Consider the following 27,236-nt stretch of genomic DNA (forward strand, 5'->3'; position numbering starts at 1 on the left):
GGAGACAGAGACAGGGTGGGGATGGAAAGAAAAGAGTCCGGAGCACAGGCAGACAGGCAGACACCAGTGTGGACACCAGGGTTGTGTAAACTAGGCACAGCAAAATCGAAACCACAGCTGCCCGGCAGCCTCCAAGATACTGGGGGTGGGGGATGGGAGGCGGGGGGGGGGTGACCAAAGGTTATGATTCTGGGTGTGTGTGGAGGCAGAGGCCAATGGTAGCCTACTCAGTCCTGACTAGTTCTTAACCTGAAGGACAAAGGTCACCATTCTCCAACTACTAGACCTGACTTGTATGAAATCCAAGCAGCAATAAGCAAACAACTACCCAGGCTGTTTTCTGATCCAATGTGTTTCTGGGGGACCAGCTTCGCTCTGCAGAGATCGTTTATGCTAATTCTTTTTTTCTCTTTTTTTCTTTTCTTTTTTTTTCTTACTATTCAAAAAGAACAGATAGGGTGAAGTCTCAGAGGCCGGGGTGGAACTTCAGGGACTGAAGGTAACACCCAGAGGACTGAAGATAGGCTGCAGGGGGCTGGAGAGTGGGGTCTCAAGAACAAATCAGAGATAAAATTTGCCAGCAGAATTTTCTCTCAGCAGTGCACCTGAATATAGATCGCACGTACTTATAAATCACAATGTTGGGACATTTGTTTCCTTTTAAGTGATAAGTACTATTCATATTTTCTTGCTGAAGATGCCTTAGGAAAAGTATGGCTTCTCTTGACTTATACATGGCCTTCAGTTAGAATGGATGTGGAATGAAAAACAAATAAGCAAAAGAAATAAAAAGGAAGGGCATGACCACTCCTTGGTATGGTGAAGGGAAGGCTTGTTGTAGACATGGGGGAGAGCAGAGTCAAAGGCAGGAGCCTCTGGGAGAGCACAGAGTGAAGCTGATCTTCATGTGGGCCATGTGAAGAGAAGAGGAGGTCAGGAGAGCCAGGAGAGTAAAGGGGAGGGTAACCAAATGGCTGGATTATATAGGGAAGGGCTCTAGAGAAAGGAAGCAGAGCCTTGGGCTGGAGACGCTAGGATGGGGGTGAGAGGGATGGGCAGTATGCCAATCATACCCTATAACAGGTAGGGACTGAGGGATGCTGGGAGACCCTGGCAGCCAGGTCCACCTTGATGTGTTAAATCGGCACCTCAGCCATTTGTCCTGGGTTTGAGACCTAACAGACAGATGCAAGTCAAAAGCCCAAGTGAAAGGGCTACGGGAGAGTTATAAATTAATAGATTGCCTCGAATGATCTTTCTTGTGTGTTTCTTTCCATGTATTGACCTATTTTGTGCCTGTGTGTCTATGGGCACGTGTCACAGCACTCAGGTGGAGCTCAGAGGAAAGTTGTCAGGAGTCAGTTCTCCCCCCCATCCCCCAGACCTGGCTTCAGAGATCAAACTAAGGTTCTCAGCCCTGGCAGCACCTACCGAACCACCTCACCAGCCCTTGAATGCTGTCCAACATAAAACTAAAGAAGCATCGCAGCAGCGTAGCTGCTCACACCTATTTCCTCAACCCTGGGGAGGCAGAGGAAGGAGGGTCAAGAGCTGAAGGCCAGGCTTGGCTATGGAGACCTCATCTCACAGCAATAAGGGGCACAGTTCTCACAAGTGGCGGGTCTGGGAGTGGGGGCGGGGATGAATAGAGTGTGTGAGAAGAAAGCAAATTCCTGAGGTGTGAAGAGAACTTGGAAGTGGTAACCAATGCCCAACCACAGCATCACAGCTGAGAGAACGGAGCCTGGTCAGGGGGTCAGGGGGTCAGCAGGTCAGCATGGTTTGTTGACACTTCGTGGAAAAAAAATGGAAACAAAAATGAACCCAAATGGCCCTGACCCTTGAGGTCGATGTGAAGCGCTCCACTTCCAGTACTTGTGCTTTTACAGGACAGCCAGAGAGGTAGGTCTGGATGTTGGGCTCTTTAAATCCTTGAGTGTTGTAAATAGAAGAGAATGGGATGCACTCTGAAAAAGACAAAGGCAAAAGTGAGAGAGAGGAGCAGCATCGCACCGTGTAGAGTCATAGCTGTTAAGATGGGGCTGATGGGGCCCAGTGATGATGATGATTTCACCCAGGAGACTCACATAACTGTTTTAGGAAAGGAGTTGACATAAAACTGCTCAGCCCCAGGAATGAGCTTTCTTAGGAGAGAGGGTCTCTGGACCAAGGGAGCCATGACTGAACCTTGAGGTAGGACAGTGTTAAGGGACACTGAATTATGTCAGAGACAACACGATGGGGCCTTAAAGAGAGAAGAGAGGCTTCCTTTTAAAGTCTGAAAAGGCACTGTACCAAGAGGTCTCCCATAAAGGAAGAAGAGTGGGGGACATCTGATGGGGTGACAGGAAGCCCAGAGAAGGGCATGCAGAGAAATCCCCCAGACAGAGGAAAATAAAGGATGTCTGTATCCTTTCTAGGGACTGGGGGACGTTTTAAACCTTGTGATTCAGTCTGGGATAGCCTACACAACAAGAAAATAGAGGAGCCAGGTACTGGGCAGAACCATAAATTAGGGGCTTGAAGCTATCAGAGAACATGGCCTAACTATGTCCCAGAGCTGCAGAGGGACATGGGATCTGGTCGTTACTCAGAGTGGCCATTCTCTTAATGAGACAGAGCCATGATCTATTAGAACAATAAAAACAAAAATAAATCATAAATTAAGTAAGTTTTGGGAAGCCTTCACTTCGCAAACACTGAATCTCCAAGGAAGGAGGTCGCTCTCTGATTATTTATCACTGTGTTCTGCCAGCCAGCCCTGAGGAAGTCTTGACCTCTCCATGGTCTGTCCTTACCTTCCTGAGCCTTGGGGTCTCCTGGAGATGTGTCATATTCCACCTCCTCTCCCTCAAAATGAAGCTCCCGGGTGTCGAGATTTTCTATGAGGTTGCTCATATCTGTGGCGATTTTCTGCAGTGTAGACGTGTTCACCCTGGTCTTGCTTTTCAGTGACATGCTAACTTCTGACGGGGTGAAAAGAGAGGGGCTGGGAAAGAAGACAAGGTGTCACTCAGATACATTGAGATGTGGAAATCCCCAGCTCAGGATTTGAAATCAGGTGAAGATGAAACAAATGCAAGCAAACAAAGCAACTCTAGGTGAAGCGTGGATACGACAAAAAAATCATCCTGTTGATCTTCCTGCATTGCATCCAAACAATTCCCCCCGTGTAGGCTGACATGGAACAAAACCACTGTAGAGAATAAAATAATACAAGACTTCACGGAACAACATGCCAGCATTTCTCTCATTGTATTTTATGCACATGACTAAATGAGGAGAGACTAGAGAGACTGGGAATGCTTTAGCAGAGAAGATGTCCTTCCTTGTTTAATAAATAAGCTCAAATTCAGAATACAAAATACCCTGGCATGGCATGGTAGCCCATCACAGCTCCTTAGAGACTGAGGCAGGCACATCTCTTTGAGTTCAAGGCCAGCCTAGTCTACATAGTGAGTTCCAGGCTAGTCAAGACTACATTAGGAAAATCCTGTCTAAAACAGAAAGAAAGAAAAGTAGAAAGAGCGAGAGAGGGAGAGAGAAAGAGAGAGCGAGAGCGAGAGCGAGAGAGAGAGAGAGAAAGAGAGGGGGGGGAAAGCAAAATGGAAGAAGTAAGGAAAGAGAAAACGGAGGGTGAGAGAAAGGAAAGAAAAGAATAATGCAATCAATCAATCAATCAATCAATAAAAGTATAATATATGAAAAGTAAGTAACACTTTCTTAAAGAAAATCAAGGGAATTTCCCACATTCAAATAAATAGACTTAAACGTCATTGCTTATGCTTGATGAGACACCTGCCTCACAACCTGAGTTAGATCCTAGAACCCACGCTGCAAAGACAAGCCCTGACAGCCAGAAGGCCTCTGTGCCGCGTGCAAATGCAATAACGAAAAGGACAAAGTGTCTAGGGCGACACAACCTTTCTACACAGTGTCTGGGGCTGATTCCCTGGCAAGGTGCATGACCACTTAGAGATGTGAGGCTTTGGCCATGACCTTGCCTGAGTGGTGGAGTATGTGTCTCGAAAGGAAACAGATTCATATACCTGATCCTAAGGACACCAGAGGTGTTAGGATTGTCATTTCTCTCCCTCTTTTTAAGAAAGCTGGCTCTATTTCATCCTGACACCTAATAACATGAGTCATTGCACATCAGTGCTCAGGGAGAAGGCTTCAGATGGATTTTAGTTTTCGTTTAAAATATGGAGGGTTAAGCAGTGAGCACTGTCGTTAGAGCTGGATGAAAAATCCGTATTGCCCAAATCAGAAATCATCTCTGATCCAGTCAGGCCTAAGCTGAGAGTCTCACATGGCTAACTTTTCTGTGCATGCCCATTTCCTACTGTAGCTCACCAACCTTTAACTAGCACTCACTGTGTGTAAGAGAGAAGCAATAGCTAAAACTGTGAAGCCTGGCAGGCTGAGTTCAGCCTCTGGATCCATGATGGAAAGAGAGAACCAAGTCCCAGAAGCCATTCTCGGACCTCCACATGTGCCAGTGGCAAATGCACCCGTGCTCACATAGACACCTGCACACATAGACACTTGCACACGTACACATGTGCACATACACACAAACATACTCATGTGCACATACACATAGAAAATGTGGAGATAAGTTAAAGAACGCCTGCTGTGTGGCTTGGGGAAACAGCTACACATAATCCCTCGTTCATTCCAGGCTCCTCCAAGGGCTTGAACTTTCTGAGAAAAGGATACCGTGAGAGGAAGATTCCTGGCTGGGTTCTCTCCTACAGGTTCTGTGGAGAGGCTGGGTGAGCCATGAGGGGCCAACTTAGTCAGCTCTTGTAATAACAAGTCTCCAAAACCTAGACACTGCTGTGTCTGGTGGAGACCTTGTTTAGAAATGCAGAAGCAGGGTGGAGGAGGGAAGTTCGGGCTTGCCCTGTGTCTATGACTATACATCAGTGTTCCCTGTGAACTGGCTAACCTGTCTCTCAGCTTTCTTTCTCTCCATTGACTGTAAGGACATTTAAATCTGTTTTTACACCTTATCACTGTCAAATTACTGGGCTCTTGTTACCTGTATCTCTTCCTTTTAATTCTCTCTCTCCCACTCCCCCTCTCATTTCCAAATTATCTTTCTAAGTTTTGGAGATATGCAAATTTCCTTGCAAGTGGGAGTATTCCAATGTACCCGGAGGTGAGCCTTTGTAAAGGTTGACTATAAAGGCATGAACAGGAAATAACATTTTCCTACAATTCAGTGTCCACAGGACAAAGCCATTTCAGTAGCTTCCTCCTCTACAAATCTCATTCCCAAGGTTCTTTAACCATAAAACCTTAACTCTATATAAGAGATACCATGAAGCTGGTTAGCCTCCAAGATAATTTCACTAATTTAAGCATCTTCCTGTCTCCAGGAATTACTCCAAGTCATTTTGCATTTAAATAAGAGAGTGGGTGGTGGACCTCTTTTCAGCCTGCCTTACCTAATGAATGTTTGTTCAGCTTTCACTGGGGAGGTGCTGCCTTTGGGCCACAGCTAAAATATTTGTTTCCTCTTCTCCTAATCCAACAAAGAGTCACTTGTTAGATGCTAACCATGAGCCAAGTTTCCCATTATTTAAAAGGAAAGGTAATGAGAAGAGGAAAGGAGATAAGGAAAACCAAGTCGGAAATTACATCATAGTGTTATTTGTTAATTTTTAAATATTTTAGAGATTTTTATTGATCAAATGGACTTACAATTAACTTTCTCAGCATAGCCTCTCTCTTTTGGCAAAGTCCTAGAATATTTTTTTAATGTAATTATCATACAGAAACTAATCTAGATGTTGGGGTAAGTAGAAGAAAGGCATTGACTTGAGCCAAAATAAATATCTCCTTTCTGGCTGAGAGAAAAGAAACATGCTAACACATGGAAACTGAAGGAAAAATAAGGAAAGAGACCAAGAATCAAAGAAGAGAAGATTATTCAGTATAAAGCATCTATTGTATTGTGAGCATAATTTTAGCGTAATTTTGTTGATTTTCTTTAATTTTATGTGTCATTTACTTCAGAGGTATGATTATGCTACGAAACTGAGGTATTTGTCCAAGGTCACACAACTTGTGTCAAGGTCACCTTTTACATATTTTTTAAAGATTTATCTTTTGTTACTTATGTGTATGTATGCCCATATGTGAGTAATTAATTGCATGTGAGTGTTTAAAGAGTCTAGAAAGCGTCAAATCCCCTGGAGCTAGAATACCAGCCATTGTGAGGTAACCCATGTGGCTGCTGGGCACTGAACTCAGGTCTTATGCCAGAGTTGTACATGCTCTGTCTTGGTCAGTGTTCTATTGCTGTGAAGAGGTGCCATGACCATGGCAACTCTTGTAAAGAAGGCATTACAGCCTCAGAGGTTTAGTTCATTGTCATCATGGCAGGGAACATGGAGGCAGGCAAGAAGACATGGTGCTGGAGAAGTAGCTGAGAGTTCTACACTCAGATCCACAAGCAGCAGGAGAAGAGAGACACTGGATCTGGCTTGGGCTTTTGAAAGCTCTTTCAACAAATTCCAGAGACACACTTCCTCCAAGACCACCTCTCCCTGTCCCTCAGGTAGTGGTGCCGCTCCCTGATGACTAAGCATTCTGAGCCTATGGAAGCCATTCTTATTCAAATCACCACAAGCTCCTAACCAATGAATGACCTCTTCTGTGAAGGACTGACTTTTAAAAGCAGATGTGACTGGTTCTAATGTATTACAAACTTGGTTACTGAGGTTCACAAGCATTGGTTTTATTTTATGGATTGAATGACTGGATATTTAATCTTTTCTATGAAGGCTGTCTGCTCTGACAATAGGACATGTCCTCTAGTTTAAATACAACACCTTGAGGATCATCTGAACCCTCAGTCACTACAGTAATGGAAACATGTCAGGACAGCTTCCTTGATTCATAATATAAGACAATAAGAAATTTAGGGGACCTAAAGGGACTACCGATTTGCATATTAGATCATGAAGGTTTTTCCACCAACCGTAGGAAATCGAAGGCATGGTTTGAGCATCACTGTCTTTATTGGGTTCTTCATATTATGTCATGAATTACCCTACAATTCTACCATTGCTATTAGCTTTCAAAACCAAACAGTGAGCTCATGTTTATTCCTATGCTGTCAATTTTTCACTTATTAGTCAATGTGTTGTTTTAATTAAAGCAATTTATCTTGGAGGAGAGCAGCTGCCATGGTTACAGCCTGAGTTACCCAGCACTGGAACATGCCTGACCTTCAGTGTTCACATTTGAGATACATAATTCATTATCTTATCTCTATATAAGTCTAAACTGTGGCTGGCTGGCACGCGCTCTCTCTCTCTATCTCTATCTCTCTCTCTCTAGAAGAAGAGAGATGATGCCAGCAAACAGATGAGAGCAGCTAGGCTATGATTCTGTTATCGGGAGGTAAACAGGGTTCTTTTCCTTTTTTTTTTTTTTTTCTCATCATTCAGTGAAGGAAGCAGAGGAATAGGATTTTCTTTTAATCTTTCAACAGGATTGAGAACAAGAACAGGGATTTTTTTTTCCTTCTCACATAATAAATACATACTAGCTAAAATAACAGTAATACTGCCAGCTGTAGTCATTGATGTTAAGGTAAACATTAGTGTTAGTTAACATCTGCTAAGTATGTGCTACATGTCAGGCATTGTACATAGGTATCAATCCCATAACTATCTTGGGAGCTGGGTCCCACGAGCACCCATACCAGCTTAGAAAAGAGAGGCCACCTGCAGAAGGTCCCATGAACGCGTAGTGAGGAAGTCAAACTCTAACTCCAAAGTTCAACCAGCAAGTAAACTATCCATGGCTAGAGGTAGGAGAGGGAAGACCACCAAGAAACCCTCATAATATGACTGAAGTATATCAAACACATCATATAAAAAGTTAATAAACTAATACAAATATAATTTTAAAAGGAACAACAACAAAACCTCTAGCACTGCATTCTTTGAAAACAATTATATCGTGATTTCTGCTTCCTTTCTAAGTAATCATGCTGTCGCCATGTTTTCCTTGTGATATTTGTGCTTAGCAAGAGAAATAACCATAACAGATTTCAAAGCCAAAAAAAAAAAAACCCAAGTCATAACTATGTATGTGAATTATAGTCAAACCATTGAAGCGAACGTTAATGAATGGCTTCCCATAATTCATGATGACAGAACCATCCTCATCCCAGAGCTCTCTCTGATAACCCAGAAGTTACTATTATGGGATAGACTTGATGTTCCCTAAAGCATAGAAACTGACTTAAGTCTCTGGTAATGCTGTAAGACTTGAATAACTATTTTTTTGAGTTTAACTGACTTTAATTCAAGTATTGGGATATTTTACCTTCTAAACTATATATTGTGAGAAATTAAAACTTGGTGGGTTTTTTTCTTAAGCTTTTAATGTTTTCTTTGATCTTTGGTTTTTAAAAATATCACATCCACAAAGATCAATGGGAAACCTGTTATGTCTCTTCATCAAAAAATTTAAATGTCAGAGCCTGGAGAGATGGCTCAGTGGTTGCTCTTTTGAAGAACCTGGGAACAAATCCCAGTACCCACTTAGCAGCTCACAACCATCTATAACTCCGGTTCCAGTGGATCAGCCACCCTCTTCTGGCCTCCATAGGCATGTCAAGCATATGGTTCATATACGTACATTCAGGCAAAATGCCCACAAACAGGAAATAACAAAATAAAAACTTTAAATATTGAATTAAATGTCAGCAGTACAGGGTAAGATGAGATGACCATGAAGGTTCTGTCCTTGCTATCAGAGAGTGGCCAATTGTCAACTCCAGAGTGTCAGTGTCACCTCTGTGAGCCGCACTGCCACCCTTAGCTGAGGAAGCCATCGCAGGGAGGTGCACCTACAGGCAAAGGTGACGCTGGTTGCCAGTGTACCCTCTAGCTCAGTGAAAAGATCTGTAGAGGGAAGCTTGCTTAGTAGTGGAAGTCTTCAAGGCTGCCTTGCTAGGATGTGACCTGCCTTCTACCTCTTAGTTTCTCAAAGTAACAGGCCATCTTGCTTCTGTCCTTCTGGCTGGACCAGTCAGAGAATGGGATCTATTAGCCAAGTCTTCTGACTTTTGGAAGATAGCACACAAATGGTAAAGAAACCACTTAGATTTCCACTGTAAAACACAACTGTCGATGGAATTATACAGGAAGGCACCACCCATCATCCTCCCGGGCTCTCCTCACTACTCATTAAATTCTTCCTTGGTCCTGAAATGGAACTGCCTGTGTGTTTTCCATAACAGTGGCTCTTACTTGTTCCCTTGACAAGATCTAGAATTATCTGGGAGACAAGCCTCTGGACACTTGCTTGATAGGATTAACTGGAGTCTGAAGACCCACCCTAAATGTAAGTGGCAGTGTGGTGGTTTGAATGGAAATGGTCTGCATAGGCTCATAGGTAGTATGGGCTAAGCAGGGTGGAACTATTAGGAGGTGTGGCCTTGTTGGAATGGGTGTGGCCTTATTGAAGTAGGTGTGGCCTTATTGGGGGAAGTATATCACCGGGGAGCAGCTTTGAGGTTTCAGATGATCAAGCCAGGCCCAGTGACACTCTCTCTTCCTGCTGCCTATAGAACCAGATATAGAACTCTTAGCTACTACTCTAGCAACATGTCTGCCTGTGCACCACCATACTTCCCACTTGGATGATAATGGACTAAACCTCTGAACTGTACACAAGCCCCAATCAAATGTTTTCCTTAGGTGGTTCATTTTCTATTTTCTTTCCTTTGCGGTTTTAATTTTTATTTCATGTGTCAGTGTTTGCCTGAATGTATGTCTGTGGATTGTAAGTACACAGTGACCAGAGAGGCCAGAAAGGACTATCAGAGCCCTTGTGCCTGGAGTTACAGACGGTTGTGAACCACCGTGTGGGGGCTGGGAATTGAAATTGATCCCTCTTGAAGAGCAGCCAGTGCTCTTACCCAATGAGCCATCTCTCCAGTTCCTTGGTTAATTTCCCATTAGCAAATATCAAATAGTACTGTATCTCATTTACATACTAATGCTAATGATCCCTGACAACCATTGTCAACACTGACCCCAAGCAACCAGGGCAGCTTTACGACACAAAAGCAGCAATCAGTTCCCACACATACCATCGAACCCTAAAGGCAGGAAAAAACGATGCTTCTTGATTCATCCCCAAATTTCCCTAAATTCGTGGACCTCCCTGGGTGGTCTTCTGACCACCCATCTTGCCTGGCAAGAGCTTCCCTGTGCATTTCATCTGGGGCACTCTTGGCTCAGTATTTCCCTCCTTGTAGGAACTAGAAACTTCTAGTATGTCTCAGTTCTTTGCTTCCAGAGGTACGTCCAATTGTCATGGGAAAATGATATCTACATTCACTGAGGTCCTATTCTGTGCCAACCACGGAGATGTGAGCAACACGCATCAAACACATTCTTTATACTTTCAATGTCAGTCAAAAGTGGAAGGACGGACGGGAGCCTCAGCAATACACCAGAGCTTCACACTTGTGCATGAGTGGCCTCTGATGTCCTGTTTGCCTTCCGAACATCTGTTCATACAGACCCTGGTAGTTGGCCTTACGTTGTTATAAGTTCTCAGGTATCTTTAGCTGCCCCGTTGATGGAGGTTGGGCTTCCGTACTGTCTCCAAATACTCAACACAAGAGTTCTGCTGACCTACACAGACTCTCTGCAGTCCCTAGTTCTCAATTCCAGAGAATGACTACCTGGGAAGCATGGAGTCTTGTTTACTCTTCTTGTCTCTTGTCTCTTTTCCTTTTGTTTTGGCTGCTCTGGAGTTCCCATAAAACCCACTGTGCAACCTCCCCTCAGGCAGAAGGTATATGCCAGCTATGCCAGGGGAGAACCAGAATGTCCTTGCCCAATGGTTTCCCACTGAACCAACCTGACCCACACAGAAGCCCTTATGACCCACACAGACTCTCTGCAGTCCCTAGTTCTCAATTCCAGAGAATGACTACCTTATGACAGTGATAGGAAGAGGAGACTTTGCATCTGGCTGGTGCTGCCGCTAGCAGGGTCCCAGCACTCTGCAGGCCCGAGCTCAGTCTTCCCTGACAGTACACCTGACTCTGTTCCAAGACAAGGAAACTGGGGGGCAGAGACAAGGTAAGTGTCTCACTTGAGGTCACCACCACCTGAATCAATTGCCTAATTGGTTCTTCTTTGTGCCTTGACTAGTCTGGGCAAAGAGTTAGTGTTCAGCTTCCTTATCTGAAAACTGAAACAGTTGCCAACTATGGTGGTACAAGCCTGTGATCCAAGTACTAGGAAGGCTAAGGCAGGAGGATCACTGTGAGTTCAAAGTCAGTCTGGGCAACACCGTCAGACTCTGACTCTCTCTCTCTCTCTCTCTCTCTCTCTCTCTTTCTCTTCCTCTATCTTACACACACACACACACACACACACACACACACACACACACTGTCATATTGTAAGAAAAATTATGTTTCATACTTTGACACAGATGTGTGTGTAAAACTTTACAGAGGTATGTCTTAGCATCATTAAATGTTGGGGCCACAAACAGCACATTGGACAGCCCCATCCACAAGACACACACACACAGAGCACAAACACCAGGGCAATTTGGATAAGAATTCTAAGGCAACACCTTAAGGAGATTTACACCTACCCTCACTAACAACAATGCATACATGTAAACACTGTGTTTGGAGAGGCATGACCAGCCTTTCCTAATTTTAAAGCTTCTTAGTTAACTTTCTGTGTGGATGACACATTCTGTACTACAACCACAGGAATCCCAAAGAAAAGCCAAATATAATGGCATACTCCAAAAATCCTAGCACTCAGGAGGCTGAGGCAGGAAGATCAGGGACTCAGGGACGCCCTGGACTACATGGAAAGTTCGAGGTCAACCTGGGTTACATGTAGAAAGTATGATTCAAAGTGTGTGTGTGTGTGTGTGTGTGCATGTGAAAGCAATTGACAACAGAAAAACTACGTTCAAGCTTTAGAACACCAGGCCTCTCAACTCTAAATTGTCTTAGGTACTTTTTAGTTGCTATAACACCATGACCAAGGCAATTCATAAAAGAAAGTGTTTCATTTGGGGCTCATGCTTCCAGAGGGTGAGAGTCCATGATTATCATGATGGGGAGCTTGGTGGGAGCATGGCAGCAGGCAGGCCGGCATGACCCTGAAGCCATGGCTAAGACATGTGAATCTGAGACACAAACACAAGAAAACTAACTGGCTTGGGCTTGGGCTTTGGAAACATTGAAACCCACCCTCAGTGACACACATTCTCCAACAAGGCCACACCCACAAATCCTTCCCAAGCAGTTCTACCACCTGGGAACCAAGCATCCAAACATATGAGCATATGGTGGTCACTGTCACTCAGATGACCCAATAAATAAATACTCAACTTGTTATGGCTAAGAATCGAAGATTCACACCATGTGTTTCCAGAAAAGGTTGGTAACTGCACGTGAATTTATGGGGGAAAAAACCCACTTATTCTTGTGTAAAAAGTATACTAAGCAAGGTGATATGAACATGTCAACAAGGTAAACTGAGCTCACCAATGTTTTAAAATAAATACATACCCCAAGACACAAATAGCATTCACCAGTATTGAGATGACATGAAGAAATATTTCCTTTTAGTGATTCAGAAAACCCAAGAAAAGTGTTTTCATGACCATGGGGTTTCCTTTAGTAAAGCACACATGAGGAAGGATACAGCAAGGACAAGGATGGTGGTGACAATGGTCAAAGCAGCCAAAGTAGCTCTTGCCCCCTGCTATCACCCTGCTATCATCGCCCTGCTATCATCACCCTGCTATCATCACCCTGCCATCATCACCCTGCTATCATCACCCTGCCATCATCACCCTGCTATCATCACCCTGCCATCAGCCTGCTATCACCCTGCTATCACCCTGTCTCATCCTTGGCATTCAGGGTCTGGTTTATATCATGGAGAAAGCTGTACAGATCTGAAGGATACTCCCCTGTGTAACCCAACACCACATGTCTGACCAAGAAAAAACAGTTCTGGACAACTTCAATACCAGTAGCCACTGAGCTCTGGCAGAACCCAGGGGGCCAGGCTCCTGAACCTCCCTCTGCTAGACTGAGCAGAGTGAGAAAATTTTATTTTCTTACTCCTTATGAAGCTTATCCTGTTGAGGAAAGTTAAATGAGATTTTTTTTTTTTTTTTTTTTTTTTTTGAGACAGGGTCTCAGGTAACCCAGGCTGCCCTTGAACTCCTGATCCTTCTGACTCCACCCCACCAGTTCTGGGATTACAGATCTGGTAGCTTTGAACTATTTCCACTAAGGTTGCTTTCTTTCTTCAAGTGCTTAGCTAGAAGAACTTGATTCTCTTGCATAGACTATCAACAACAAATTTTCCCAGGTATCTAAAATCTGTCTTCACACACGTGAACGGACAAACAATTCACATTGTAACAAGTGTAGGCCACACACAGAGCACTTTCTGTGACCCTGCAGGCTCACATCCAGCCCAAAGGAAGCTGGCAAATGCACACGTGCAATCTCTCCCTGCATTCTCAGCGGAATTAGCTTCCCCAGGGGTGGAAACCACAGAATCGCATCTATTTAAGCTTCTGGAGGCAACATAAAAGCCATCCAGGATGCTTTGTATGGTTGTTTAATACAATTTAAGAACAACAACAAGAAGAGACAAGTGGAGAGCATCAGAAATGACAGTCCAGATGCTTAAACACTGGTGTCATGGGTACTTGCTTCTCAGTGTTAATTTACTCCTTCAAACTCTATGTTGTATCCACAGAACTTGATAATACTAAAACCCAGATAAAATAGAAATAAACAGATAAGACTTGTCTTCTAAAATACATATCAAGAATTGCTATAAGCCCAGAGGAAGGTAAGACATATTAGAACAACTGAGAACCAAATACAGATCCCAAAGTCAGGTGTGTGAATACGAGTTTCTCGTTTATGACAATGACGAGGAGATCAGTGAGATCAGATTCTTCAGTCAGTGATGCTAAAGGTGACCGTTCATAAGGACATATTAATCAAAATCAGACCTTTCTCTCAGGTTTCCCATAAAAATCCTTCCAGATTATAGTCCTTTGTATGGACAACATGTATTTAGTATTAAAAGTCTAAATGTGCACAACAAAATTCTAAAACTTTGAAGTAAAATATAAAAGAACTGCTATTGGGACCTTAGGAGAAGGGATAGCAATATAACACAAAAAATAGAAACCAAAGCCAGAAGAGGAGACTCATGCCTTAAATCCCAGCACTCAGGCGAAAGAGGCAGAAGAATTGTTGCAAATTTGAGCATAGCCTGGGCTACATAACACAACCCTGTCTGCAAAAAAAATTAACCAAGCAAACAAATCAATAGAAAAATCACCACAGAAATGCTGAGAATTTCAACCATGCAGAAGTTTAAAACTTTAATAGAGAAGAGCCAAAACTCTATACATTGAATAAAGTGGATCCCAGATTGAGAGAAAATATATACAAATAATTTCTACAAATATGAAAGAAAAAATTCAGAGACAACAGAAGTATGTTTGGGTACACATCAGCATTGAAAGTAAATTTAGAATGATAGCCCTTTAGTCACCCTGTCTTTCTGGCATCTCAGTGTTGTCAATGGAATAAAAGAGGCCACTTCACCCCAGTGGACTGCTAAGCTTTTTGCAAGGCCACAGCTACTACTGCATGCTGCAGAGGAAATGAAACTCTCATCCACTGCTGGTCCGAACAGGAGCGAAACAACCTTACTGAAGCAATGTGGTGGCTGCCGGTGAACCTAAAGATGGCGCAACCTACCGTCCCACAAGTCTTCCCCCAACCACAGTCATAACTTCCCATCCATGAGGGCGTGAAAGAACATATACAAATGGGCTTTGAGGCAACTCAAAACAAAGGAATCTGGGTAAATAAAACATACAGCCTTGAGAGTAGACAAACTACTTCAGGGCCAAGTATGGGTATAATCCTGGTACCCAAGCAGTTTGAGAGCAGAGAGCAGAAGTTCAAGGTCATCCTAAGCTATACAAAACACTGGAGTCCATCCCAGACCACAGGATACTCTGTCTTTAAAAATAGAATGAAGGTGTGTATAGGAAGCAGAAGCAGGGAAAACTCTGTGACTTCAGGGCCAGCTTTTGTCTACATAGTACAATCCAAGACAGCCTGAGCTGTAAAATAGAGACTTGCAGTGTATGGAAGTATATATATTTTACAAAAACAAACAAATAAACAAACAAAAAAAAACTATGCCACACAGGAAAAAAAGACATCAAAATTATGTTTAAGCAAGGTGTGGTGGCACACACAAAATTATGTTTAAGCACCCAGATGGCTGAGACAGGAGGATAACCTACAAGATAGTTTGTCACAACAAATGTATCTTTAGACATCAATAGGGAAACAATAAAGACAAAGTGAGACCTCCAGCTTGAAAGAGACTAGTGGGCAGTGTGTGCTCCCGGAGCATCTCAGAACACATCACAGTGGTGTTAGTGGGCAGTGTGTGCTCCCGGAGCATCTCAGAACACATCACAGTGGTGTTAGTGAGCGGTGTGTGCTCCTGGGGCATCTGAGAACACATCACAGTGGTGTTAGTGAGCGGTGTGTGCTCCTGGGGCATCTGAGAACACATCACAGTGGTGTTGGTGAGTGGTGTGTGCTCCCAGAGCATCGAGCACAGTTATTTCCTGGTCTTAGTAAAGACTACCAGGGTGAGTGATGCACCAGCCACCATTCCTCACATTGTCCCAGGGGGCTGATCACCCCATCACCCTCTTACTTCCTATCACATACTACCTCTTCTTTCTTGTCTGAAGGTGTCTCATGACACCTTCTAAGCTCCCCTTAAAGCTTGCTGCTTTTCCCTCATCCATTCTGCAGAAGCAAGAGGCCATGTGTCCATCTATTACACTCCATGGCAGATGGAACTCTACTTCTTTGGGGGCACCTTCATGTACAAGGCATGTGAAATATGCCTTGCCTTTATTGTGATCTCTGGGGGCCCTGGCAGCTGGATCATCCCCCAAAGATGTTCATGGTAAGCAGTTTTTTCCAAATAAAATATACTAGTCGATTGAAAGGAAAGACATCTGAATCTACAGTTTACCCTCTCCTCAGCCTCGCATCCATCCTTACACTACAGCAATGTACAGAACACATGCTCACCTGGCTCCTGGTGTTGATGCTGTCATGTATTGGGTATCTCCTAGGCCTCGAACTCCGTAAGTATGGAAGGACAGCCTTCAACATCTGATCCGCCTGCTCCTACCTCCTGATTGTTTTGATTACAGGCGTAGCCATATCAGGATTATGTAACACTAGAGATAGGCCCCTGAGCCTTCCACATTCTAGACTAGCATCCTACTAACCAGGCTGATTTATCAGTGGCAGAACTGTAACCTTTTAAATCACTTAGAATATATTGTATTAATTTTTATATTACTTCACTTATAGTATACTGTATTAAGTTTTATATTATAGAATACTTATAGAATACCATATTACCTTTTATGTCATATTTTATGTTGTGTGTCTTAATCTCACTGAATTTGGGGGTTTGGTTTTTTTTTTCTATCTTATAATTTTACCTCATAGGATGGAGGAGTGTGCATATGAAATACTTCACCCTGTTCCTGACACAAAGTGTGATGTCACACAGGTCAATGTTACTAACAGTTAGCAATGACTGTCACCAAAGCATGTCAATCATTGAGCACCAACAGTTCAGTCAAATGAAAAATTAAAAACAGCTAACAGACCTGCTTACTCGGTGCCAAACAGAACAGTAACCCAGCACAGCTTGCCTGCCTGCCTTCCATATCCAACAAGTAAATCCAAGTCTTCTCCTTACTGAATGGAGGTTAGTGACTCATGATTCCTTTGCGTCCTAGATGAGATTCTGCCCAGAATCACTGGTCAAATACTTACGGTAGATGTCTCTATAGGACTGTAGCCCATTTTCTTCTTTGACCCCAACACTACTCTTTCTTTAGTCTTTGCATTCAAACTTTAGAAACAGATCAGCTCTAGGCTTATGATAGCACATGCTTGCAATCCCAGTGATTGGGGGATCTAGATAAGCAGAGCACTGGGGGGTTTCTGGCCAACCAGCCTAGTCAGCAAGTTCTAGGCACCAGGGAGACCTCTTCACAAATAAAACAAGGTGGATATCTCCTTGGATGCTACCTCCCCCCACCCCTGCCCCAAGAACAAATTCTGTCTGTTGTACCTCATGTCTTTGGTATCTGTTGAGAAGAACAGAATTAAGCAAATTCCACACTCAGTAGACATGGTATGTGTGCATTTATAATGAAGGATAGGAAGTTAATATAATATAAATCAATAAGTTCCTATGATTCATGCATTTGGTGGCAAGCACTATTGAAATCTGAGGGAGGGGCTGGAGAGATGGCCCAGAGGTTAAGAGTACTGGTTATTCTTCCCAAAAACCTGGGCTCAATTCTGGCATACATCTGACAGCTCAAAACTGTCTGTGGCTCCAGTTTCAGGGGATCTAACACCCTCAATCAGACATATGTGCAGACAAAACACCAATGCACATAAAGTTAAAAAAAAAAAAAGTAAAGGTATGAGAGAAACTTCAGAGTGTCTATGTCACCTCAGTAAGCAACCCTTGTATTCACTGAAGCCAGCATGTGATGGCCTGCCTGGGAGTTCATTTAACCCAGCTTCCTTCAGTGTCCTGTGAAGACAGAGGCTGAGACTCACTCAGAAGAAACGTAAGAGACTAGAAGTTGGCCTCTCCATGGATTGCCTGCCCAAACATGTTTCAGGAGTGGATTCTTTCCAAAGAATGAAGCTTGAGCCACCTCTGCAAATATGTCAGCAAGCCAACTAGACAGGCAGGATACACCGATTTAATCTGCTCAGTTTACAGACTCCGCCCTCAGGGTGTAGACTGGCTGCTTACTAAAAAGAACCAGTTCTGTCCTCACTCTAGAAGCTTTGCTGTCTTGCACCATGCTAAGATCCAGAGCTATCCTGAGAACAACTACCATCACAGACACCCTGCCCCAGGAACAGGCAGACTCAGGCTGCACCCCTGAAACAAATAAAATGTGCTGCAATACATGATGATTCAAGCCCAGAATCCCAGCATTTAGGGGCTATGACAGAAAGATTGCTGTGAGTCAAAGGCTAGCCTGGGCTATGTTGTGAGTTCAGGTCAGTGTAGGCTAAAGAGTAAGGCTCTCTATACAGAGTGAGAAAGAGGGAGGAAGGGAGGGAGACAGCAGGCTGCCAAACTAATAAAATGGGGTTGAAATTCATCAGCCGCACCATCTTGCTTTCTGGCCAGGACACTTTAAGGACAGGTCAAGCATCTTTCCGTTATGGCGCTCATCCTCTCAAACTCAGCGTATTGTTGAGCACCACACTATGGATGGATGTAAATGGCGGTGCCTTTTACTTCTCAGTGGAAAGGGGGGCTTTGGGAGGAACTTCTCACTCTCCACCTTACTTGGGCAATGGACTCCTTCCTTCCCAAGTCTCTGGAGGAGCCTCCCCACTGCCCTCTACTGTCAGTCACCAGAACTTATTTCCAACCCTCCTTCCTCTGCTCATTCATCATGAGTTCCCTGGTCAATGTCTGGCTTTCCCTCATCCCTTAAGGCTTAAGCACTCGTTACATGGAAGGTAATCCCACTCTAACATTTCTCTCTTACTGTGAGTCCCTGTTCAAACTTCTGAAAAGCGTCTGTTCCCTTGCCCAGATAGATGGGACTAGGCATGTTTTACTCTAGTTCTGAGCCTCCTCATGCACTGCCCCTTTCCCATGGTTTTGCCTTCATTAGAGCCCCATCTTTTTAGATACATGCATGTTTATGCATGTATTTATGTGTTCCCGTGTACATGTATGTTTATGCATGTAAAAGCCTGGGTTCAATCTTTGGTATCATTCCTCAGGAACCATCCTTTTTAATTAATTAATTAATTAATTCATTCATTATAAACAAGGTCTGTCAATGGCCTGGAATCTATCAAATAGGTTAGGCATAGATGTCCAGCAATTCCTAGAAATCGATTGGATTCCACCTCCCCAGCAGTGGGATTACATGACGGCACCATCAAGCCTAGCTATTTTTTTTTTTAATATGAGCTTTGGGAATGGATCTCAGGCCATTAAACTCTATACCAACTGATCTTCCTTCACATTCCTCAGTCTTCTTTGCCTGATAGACTCAGTCATCCAGGTGAACCTCCCTGATGTTTCCTCCTCCAGGAGGCCTCCTGTGTCCTAGCTGGCAGGTTTGGATGCCTAGTGCTTCTGTAGCAATGCACTGAATGGTTTGAGTATGCAAGCATGCCTTTCTGCTTGGCTCTATCTCCTCGCGAAGAGTGAGTTCCTTTAAGTGAAAGGCTGTGCCTCAGTCCCAAGTTCCTAGTTTCTCTTGGCTCCCCATCCCCATTTGGACGTAGCAATCAGTCTCCCTGCCCTGTGCCTAACCAAACTACTCATGAGAATGAAATCATGAACATATTAGATAGATGATAGATAGATAGATAGATAGATAGATAGATAGATAGATAGATAGATGGATGGATGGATGTAACATGCACACTCACATACCACTTCAAAGCAGTAAATCACAATCCTATATGGTAATACAATTATGCAGGTCACTTTTATCCAACGATGCCCTTGATACCCAGCAGCATGGAGTATCCAACAAGCTATGAACTCTCCATCAGCCCCTTCTCTACCTTGCGCTCTTATTTATTTATAGAATCTAATGCATCATTCTCCCTTGTCCCAAATCTCTACTTGCATGCCCCTTTGTCCTGTCCAATCCCAACCCAATGCAACCATCTGCCTTCTTGGTCCCTGTCCAAGTCTTCTCAGTGTGGCTGGAGACAAAGCCTTGAGCTTTATAAATTGTCATCTATGGACCTTCCATCATGTTTCTCTCAATCCTCCCTCAAGGCAGACTTCTTAAGAAAGTGTGTGCTGGGTCCTTCTGCTTCATCTCTCTCCACTTCCACCCTTCACCAAACATCTTGCATCAAAGGTCAAGACCACCTGGACTTGCAAAATCTGTAGGCTACAGTCCCATGCTTATCTCATGGAGCCTTCCTATTATACCAGCCTTGTCTTCACCTGTTCAAGTCCCTTCCTTAGCTGGGTTTCCACAATGTTCTAGTTTTCTTCCTCCCTCTCCAACAACTGTAGGGGTCCTCCTGGTGCTGTCCTCTGTGTACAACATTTGCCTGCTAAGAGTCTTCAGGACAATGGAATCATTATCATCGTATACACTTTCTCCAGATGATGTATTCCACTTTAATGGTGGTAATCCATGCCAGTGTTTCCTTTCATGGGTGCCTCAGTGGTCCCAATGAGATTACCACTGAATACATTTCTTCCCACTTGCTGTGTCCCCACCAGACTCCTGGGTATAGAAACCATCTCTGTACTGAGCTACCAGTGGCCACTGGACTCTTGGAAAATGTCCCATTATGTTCTTTTTCCTGAGACTCAACTCTAACATCTACCTGCTTTGTGAACTTCCCTGGTGGCCAACCCCATAAAATAACCTCTATTCAATGTGCTCAAGATTGATTTCATTGCTTTATATTTTGCTTTATTTTGGGACAGAATTAAATGAATCCAAATACAATCTTGAATTTGTGATCTTCCTACATCTACCTGCCAAGGGCTTGGATAACAGGCTTGAGCCACACATCCAGTTTATGTGGTGCTGGGGACAGAAGCCAAGGTCTCAATCATGGAAGGCAAGCTCTCTACCAAATCACATCCCCGGCCTCAAAACAGATTTCTTCATCTTCTAACGACAAAACATTTCCTCTTCTTTTGCTTGCTTCCTGAATAAATTAGAAGCATAATCTGCCCAGCTGTGTAGAGCTGGAATCTTGGAACCCGTTCTGAGCAACCCCTTTACCTCATTCTCTGTATCAGTTGATTAGTAAGTCCTGCCAAGTTCTAAATATCTCTTCTATATGGCCAAAATATTTTATTTGTCAGCATGACAGGTTTGAAGACATAAGAGAAGGTATTTAGTGGCGGGTCATTCGGTAGGGGTAGGTAGTATTAGGGCCTTATAGTCAATGGCCTTCTCTGCAGGGTAGTTTTGGTCTTTAGGACCTACAGTTAAACGGTTTTCACTAAGGAAGTTTCAGCTGCTCAGAGTGGGATTTTATAGGATAGGAACCATCACTTTCACTTGGCTTTTTTTTATTACCCTTCTAAACAATGATGCTCACTCACAAATAGAAAACCATGCTCTGCTTAAGTAGAAAAGCAGCCCCTTCCTCCATCCAGGGAAGAATGGATTCCAGATGAGCCTTAGCTGTGCAAAGCAATGCCTTTCATGAGGGTCAGAAGAGCTCAGTTCTAGGCCTGTGGTGGTAGACTCGGGGTACCTCACTCAGTTGCTAAAGTGCTTGCCTTGCAAACGTGAGGGCTTCTGTTTGATCCCTGGACCTCACGTTGCAAATAGAAGAAGCCAAGCATGATGGCATGCCCTTGTAATCCCAGGACTGGGAGGTTGGCTAATGGTACTTGCAGTTTCAATTCAATGAGAGTCCCTCCCCTCCCCAAAAAAGGTGTATGGCGCCTAAGGAATGAGTGACATCTGAGGGTAGCTTCTATAGGTTACATCCATGTGCACACACATGGATCATGAGAAGAAAGGATAGAAGGCATGAGAAAAGACACGCCAGGCTTAATAACCTGGAGATACAGTTGCCAAACTACTGATTCATTCATTAAAATGGCACTGATATAAAGTTAATAAAAAGTCACAAAATAACAAGAAAATGACATAAGTTAATAAAGTCTAAAAGGCATTGTAATCTGCACAACTATTTAAGAGGAACAAATACTGAAAAACAACATGAGGTGGGCATGGTGGCACTCAATTATAATCTCAGTACTTGGGAGATAGAAGCCAGGCGATCCAGGGTTCAAGGCTATCCTTGGGACTCTGTTTCTAAAAGCAAAGCAACAAACTGTAATATGGAGAGGCTTAGACACTCACAGAAAGCAGAGAAGAGAAAAAGTGTGTTTGCAGAGACCATTCTGGCTATACACTAAATATCACCAACTTCAAGTGGGTAAATTTTACAGGTAGCAAGCTATATGCCAATAAAAAAATGTTTAAAAGAATAAGCAATTATAAAAGGACAATCAGTATGCACCAGAATTTAAAGGAAAAACAGGTGTTTTTTTTTTTTCTTTGAGCCTGTGGTGGTTTGAACAGTTATGTGTTTGCATGCTTGGCCATGGAGAGCAGCATTGCTAGGGGGTGTGGCCTTGTTAGAGTAGGTGTGACTTTGTTGAAGGAAGTGAGGCACTGCTGGGAAAAACTTTGCATTGCAGTGGTCATGGTGCCTCTTCACAGCAATGAAACTCTAAGGCAGAGTCCAAGGAAGGAAAATCAGCAGCAGAAATCATTTCTACGATTCTTACAAAACAAAACAAAACAAAACAAAACAAAACATAGCACTTAAACCTTGAAGATGGGAGGGGAAGGGAGACTGTCAAAGGCTGCAGAGAGCACCCTCAACACCGCATGAGTACCAACTGAAATTCCAGTGGCTGAAGTCTCAGCTTAGAGATAATTTATTCTCTCAAAGTCATGAGTGAGTGCTTTCTCATAAACTAGTATCTTTTACAATTTGCCTTCTTAGCATCAACACACACACACACACACACAGAGGAACTCCAGCACCATTTTAAATCCTGACACATTTATAAGTACTTACACACAGTCTTAAACTTCAGTTTACTATGGATTTAAATGAGATATCGTTCAATAGAGTTCATGGTTCTCTTTTTGAATGGTATGTGATCTCCAGAAAGAAAATTCTGCTTCAAAGTGAAGGGCAGCCACCTCTCCCTCAGCAGATGAGTCAGAAGCTGAGGGAACACCAACCTCAACTGGCTGAGCACTGCTTTCCTGTCTCAGCAGAGTTACCAAACTGTGAGTGCTCTACAGTAACGGGAGCCTTGCAGGAAGATGTTCTATTGCCTCTTCCTTTATTCCTATTTCAATTTATAAAAACCTTTTTATTTTATTTATTCCAGCACCACCTAAAACCAGGAGTGGTAGCACATGCCTGTAATTCCAGCCCTTGGGAGATCAGAAGTTCAGGGTCATCCTTAGCTATACAGCAAGTTTGAGGCCTGCCTGACCTACATGAGACTCTGCCTTAAGAATAAAATAAATAATGAACTGCATTTATGTATTGGTTATAAGGATATTTCTTAGAGCTAAGAAAAAGCATAATGTATAGGAAAAATCTCTCTCTCTTCTCTGTTCGTCTCTGCCTCTCTCTCTCTCTCTCTCTCTCTCTCTCTCTCTCTCTCTCTCTCTCTCTCTCTCTCTCTCTCTCTCTCTGCCTTATTTCCCTGAGATGGAGTCTCTTACTAAACCTGGAGCTAGGCTGGCAGCCAGCAAGTCCACATGGATCCATCTCTCTCTGTTCCCAGTGGCACTAGAATTACAGCTCTAACTGCCATCTCTGATTTTTTAGGTAGGTACTGGGGTTTGAACTCGGGACTTCATGCTTGCACAGCAAACACTCTCACTGTCTGAGCCATCTACCCAGCCCTTGAATTCTCCATACTCTTAACCTGTCAAGAGTCACTCTTTGGCTTCCGGGATTATCTGTGAACCGAATCACAGTAAAAGAAGCTGCTGACCACACTTGAAGATGAAGGGCCAGCAGGAAACTAAGCAAAGCTTAGGGGCAGCATAGCCACAAGGAATCTCACTTAATGCCAAGTCCTGAGGCTACTGTAACCCTGATTCATATTAACCACTGAAGGAGACCCTGATCTGACAAACTCACAGGTCAGAGAGATGTCAGGAGTAAATCATATCTGTGGGTCTCTGTAGCAGCCCCACATTCTGAGTCCAAATGAGGGTGCAGGACTTGCAAGATGGCTTAGTAGATGAAGGCACTAACCTCCAAACCAAATGACATGAATTAACTCCCTGGACACACACACATTCACACACATACATGCACACACGTGCACACACTTATATTTATAACTATAAAAATGGCACATATGAATTGCTTTTCAGAGTTGATGCACACTAAGGATGAATTAGAATGAAGGCATCATCCATGAAGAACAGCCAGGAAACCCAGCCTGCAATTCAGTCTGTACTTGGAACATAGCATCCATAGGAACAGCAAGGAGGGGAAAGCACAGATTATCTGAGGACAGCCCTGAGATTGAAGCTGCATCTGAAAGCTGCAATATTACGAGGTGTGATTGACAGAGTCTGTGGCTATTCAGCTGAAATAAATTGAGAGGCCTTTCAAATAGTCCAAACTAGGATAGTAAGACACTGCCTCTGTGGCTCCAAAATATATAATGGAGAAAAAGTCACTTACTATTGCTTTCAAGGGACACTATAACCAAGGCAACCCTTATGAAGGAAACATGTAACTGGGGGCTTGCTTACAGTTTCAGGGGTTTAGTCCATCGCCATCATGGCAGAGGTATGGTGGCATGCATAGCACTGGAGCAGCAGCTGAGTGCTATCTTCTGATCGACAGGCAGAGAAAGCTCCTCTGGACTTGTCATGGGATTTTGGAACCACAGTTCCTCCAACAGGGCCACATCTCCTAATCTGTCTCACGTAGTGTCACTCTCTTATGACTAAGCATGCAAATCTATGAGCCTATGGGGCCATCCTTATTCAAACTGCCACAGGTTGGATATGGGGGGTGAGGGGATCCATGTCATTTCAGAGTCACCCAGAGAGTCATTAAAGCATGAACAGGGATCAGGAAATGCAACGTCTCTGGAAATCTGGGTGCTCAGTGCCCACTTCACCCCTGAGAGCACTCTCTAGAGGAGCCTCCTATTGGATTCAGAAAGTGCATCTGCTTTAGCTTCAGAATGAACACTACAGCTACCAGCTTGTCTATACCTGGGCCAGTCTTTTGGGGACCACTCAGAGCAAAGGTAGCTTACTAATCTGCCAGCATAGAGGGAAAGAGGAGAAGATGAATTTGCTGGGGTCTAGTGTTGTGACAAGAGTTTTAAGAAGGCCAACACTACAGTTGCATCAAGGATGCTGGACAAATGAAACTCAGCATAAGACACTGGGCTGTGGGGGATCTCAGGGCTCACTGTGCAGTTTGCAGGTTCACAAAGGAAGAGTATGTGAGGTTCAGCACTCAGAGTAGGAGTTCTGCACTCACCACTACTAGCATGGTGCTTACTCCATGGCAATGATCCGGTTGGTCCCTTAATTAATCCATTTTTTAAAGAGTTACTCCATCATGTGTAGTGTGTGTGTAGTGCCTGAAGAGGCCAGAAGAGGTCATCAGATCCCCTAGGCTGTAGTTGCATAAGCATGTTAGTCACTTTGTGGGTGCTGGGGATCAAAACAAGATGAACTGGAAGAGCACTCGGGGGTTCATAATTGAAGGACCATCTCTTCAGCCCATCTAATTAATCTGTTTAAGATATGAACAAAAGATCTTCTAGTCTACTTCTCTACCTGTAATCCGGGATCTGCACTCCACTCCCCAGGCCAGAGCCCTGCCTACCTACATGATGGCCTGCTGCCAAGCAGAACAACTGGAACTTGATCCAAACACAATCAACAAAAGCCAGGGCAATATGACACATCCAGAGCACAGCTACCCCACCTCAGCAAGGCATAGATATCCTAGCACAACCAAGGCACAACAAAATGTCCTTAAATCCAATCTTAGAGAGATGATAGACACCTTTAAAGAGGAAATGAATAAAAGCTACAGAAAAATACAATCAAACAGGTGAAGGAAATGAGTAAAGCTGTGCAGGACCTGAAAGTGGAGATAGAAGCCATAAAGGAAACACAAAATCCTGGAGATGGAAAGCCTAGGGAAAAGAACAGGAACAACAAATGAAAGCATAACTAACAGAATACAGAAGATGGAAGAAAGAATCACAGGCATAGAAGATCTAATAGAAGAAATTGATCAGTCAAAGAAAATGTTAAATCTAAAATATTCCTAAAGCAAAACATCCAAGAAATCTGGGATATTATGAAAAGACCTAACCTAAGAGTAATAGGACAAGGTAAAGAGTCCAGCTCCAAGGGCCAGAAAATATTTTCAACAAAATCATAGAAGAAAACTTTCCCAATCTAAAGAAAGAGATATTTATAAACATACAAGAAGCTTATAGAACACCAATCAGACTGAACCAGAAAAGAAAATCCTCCAGCCACATAATAATCAAAACACAAGATCTACAGAAAAAAGAAAGAATATTAAATGTAGCAAGGGGGAAAAGAACAAGTAACATATAAAGGCAGACTATGAGAATTTCACCTGATTTCTCATCTGAGACTCTAAAAACTAGAAGGGCCTAAACAGATATCTCAACAACCTCTGAAAAAACCTGCAGATGCCAACCTAATCTACTATACCCAGCAAAACTTTCAATCATCATAGATGGAGAAAAGAAGATATTTCAAGATAAATCCAAATGTGAACAATATCTATCCACAAATCCAGTCTTCAAAAAAAAAAAAATACTAGAAGGAAAACTCCAGCCCAAGGAAGACTATATCCAAGAAAACACAAGAAATAAGTAACTCCATTCCAGCAAAAACAAGGAAAACACACACACACACCCCAAAATAACAGGAAAGAACAAACACTGGTCATTAATATCTCTCAATATCAATGGACTCAATTCCCCAATCAAAAAGACACAGGTTAGCAGAATGAATTCCAGAACAGGATCCATCATTCTTCTCTTACAAGAAACACTCTTCAGCAATAAAGATAGATACTACCTCAGGGTAAAGGGTTAAGGAAATGGAGTAGCCATTCTAATATCTAATAAGATAAACTTTCAACCAAAAGTAATCAAAAGAGATGGGGAAGGACACTTCATACTCATTAAAGGAAAAATCCACCAAAATGACACCCTAATTCTGAACATCTATGCCCCAAATGCAAGAGCATCCACACTTGTAAGAGAAAAATTACCGAAGCTTAAATTGCACATTGAACCCTACACTTTAATAGTGTGGACTTCAACACCCTACTCTCACTAATGGATAGGTCATCTAGGGAGAAACTAGACAGAAAAATAATGATGTTATGAATCAAACAGACCTAACTATTGTCTACAGAATAATCCACCCAAATGCAAAAGAATATACTTTCTTCTCAGCTCCTCATGGAAACTTCTCCAAAACTGACCATA

At 43.2% G+C, this 27,236-nt stretch overlaps 1 protein-coding gene across 3 annotated transcripts in view; it reads right to left on the bottom strand.

Moving 5' to 3' along the window:
* Pld1 (phospholipase D1) overlaps positions 1 to 27,236 on the bottom strand; it is a 191,949-nt gene that overhangs the window by 98,732 nt on the left and 65,981 nt on the right. For all 3 annotated transcript variants that reach the window (XM_029475235.2, XM_029475236.2, XM_021157475.3), the window contains 2 exons: positions 2,799 to 2,989; positions 1,840 to 1,967 (listed from right to left, as the gene is read on the bottom strand). In XM_029475235.2, coding sequence (XP_029331095.1) covers positions 1,840 to 1,967; positions 2,799 to 2,958 — 288 coding nt within the window. In that variant the 5' untranslated portion in view covers positions 2,959 to 2,989. The remainder of the gene's footprint in view (positions 1 to 1,839; positions 1,968 to 2,798; positions 2,990 to 27,236) is intronic.

This window comes from Mus caroli, unplaced genomic scaffold (genome assembly GCF_978045245.1).
Source record: "Mus caroli unplaced genomic scaffold, Mus_caroli_1 scaffold_3, whole genome shotgun sequence".
Lineage (NCBI taxonomy): Eukaryota > Metazoa > Chordata > Mammalia > Rodentia > Muridae > Mus > Mus caroli.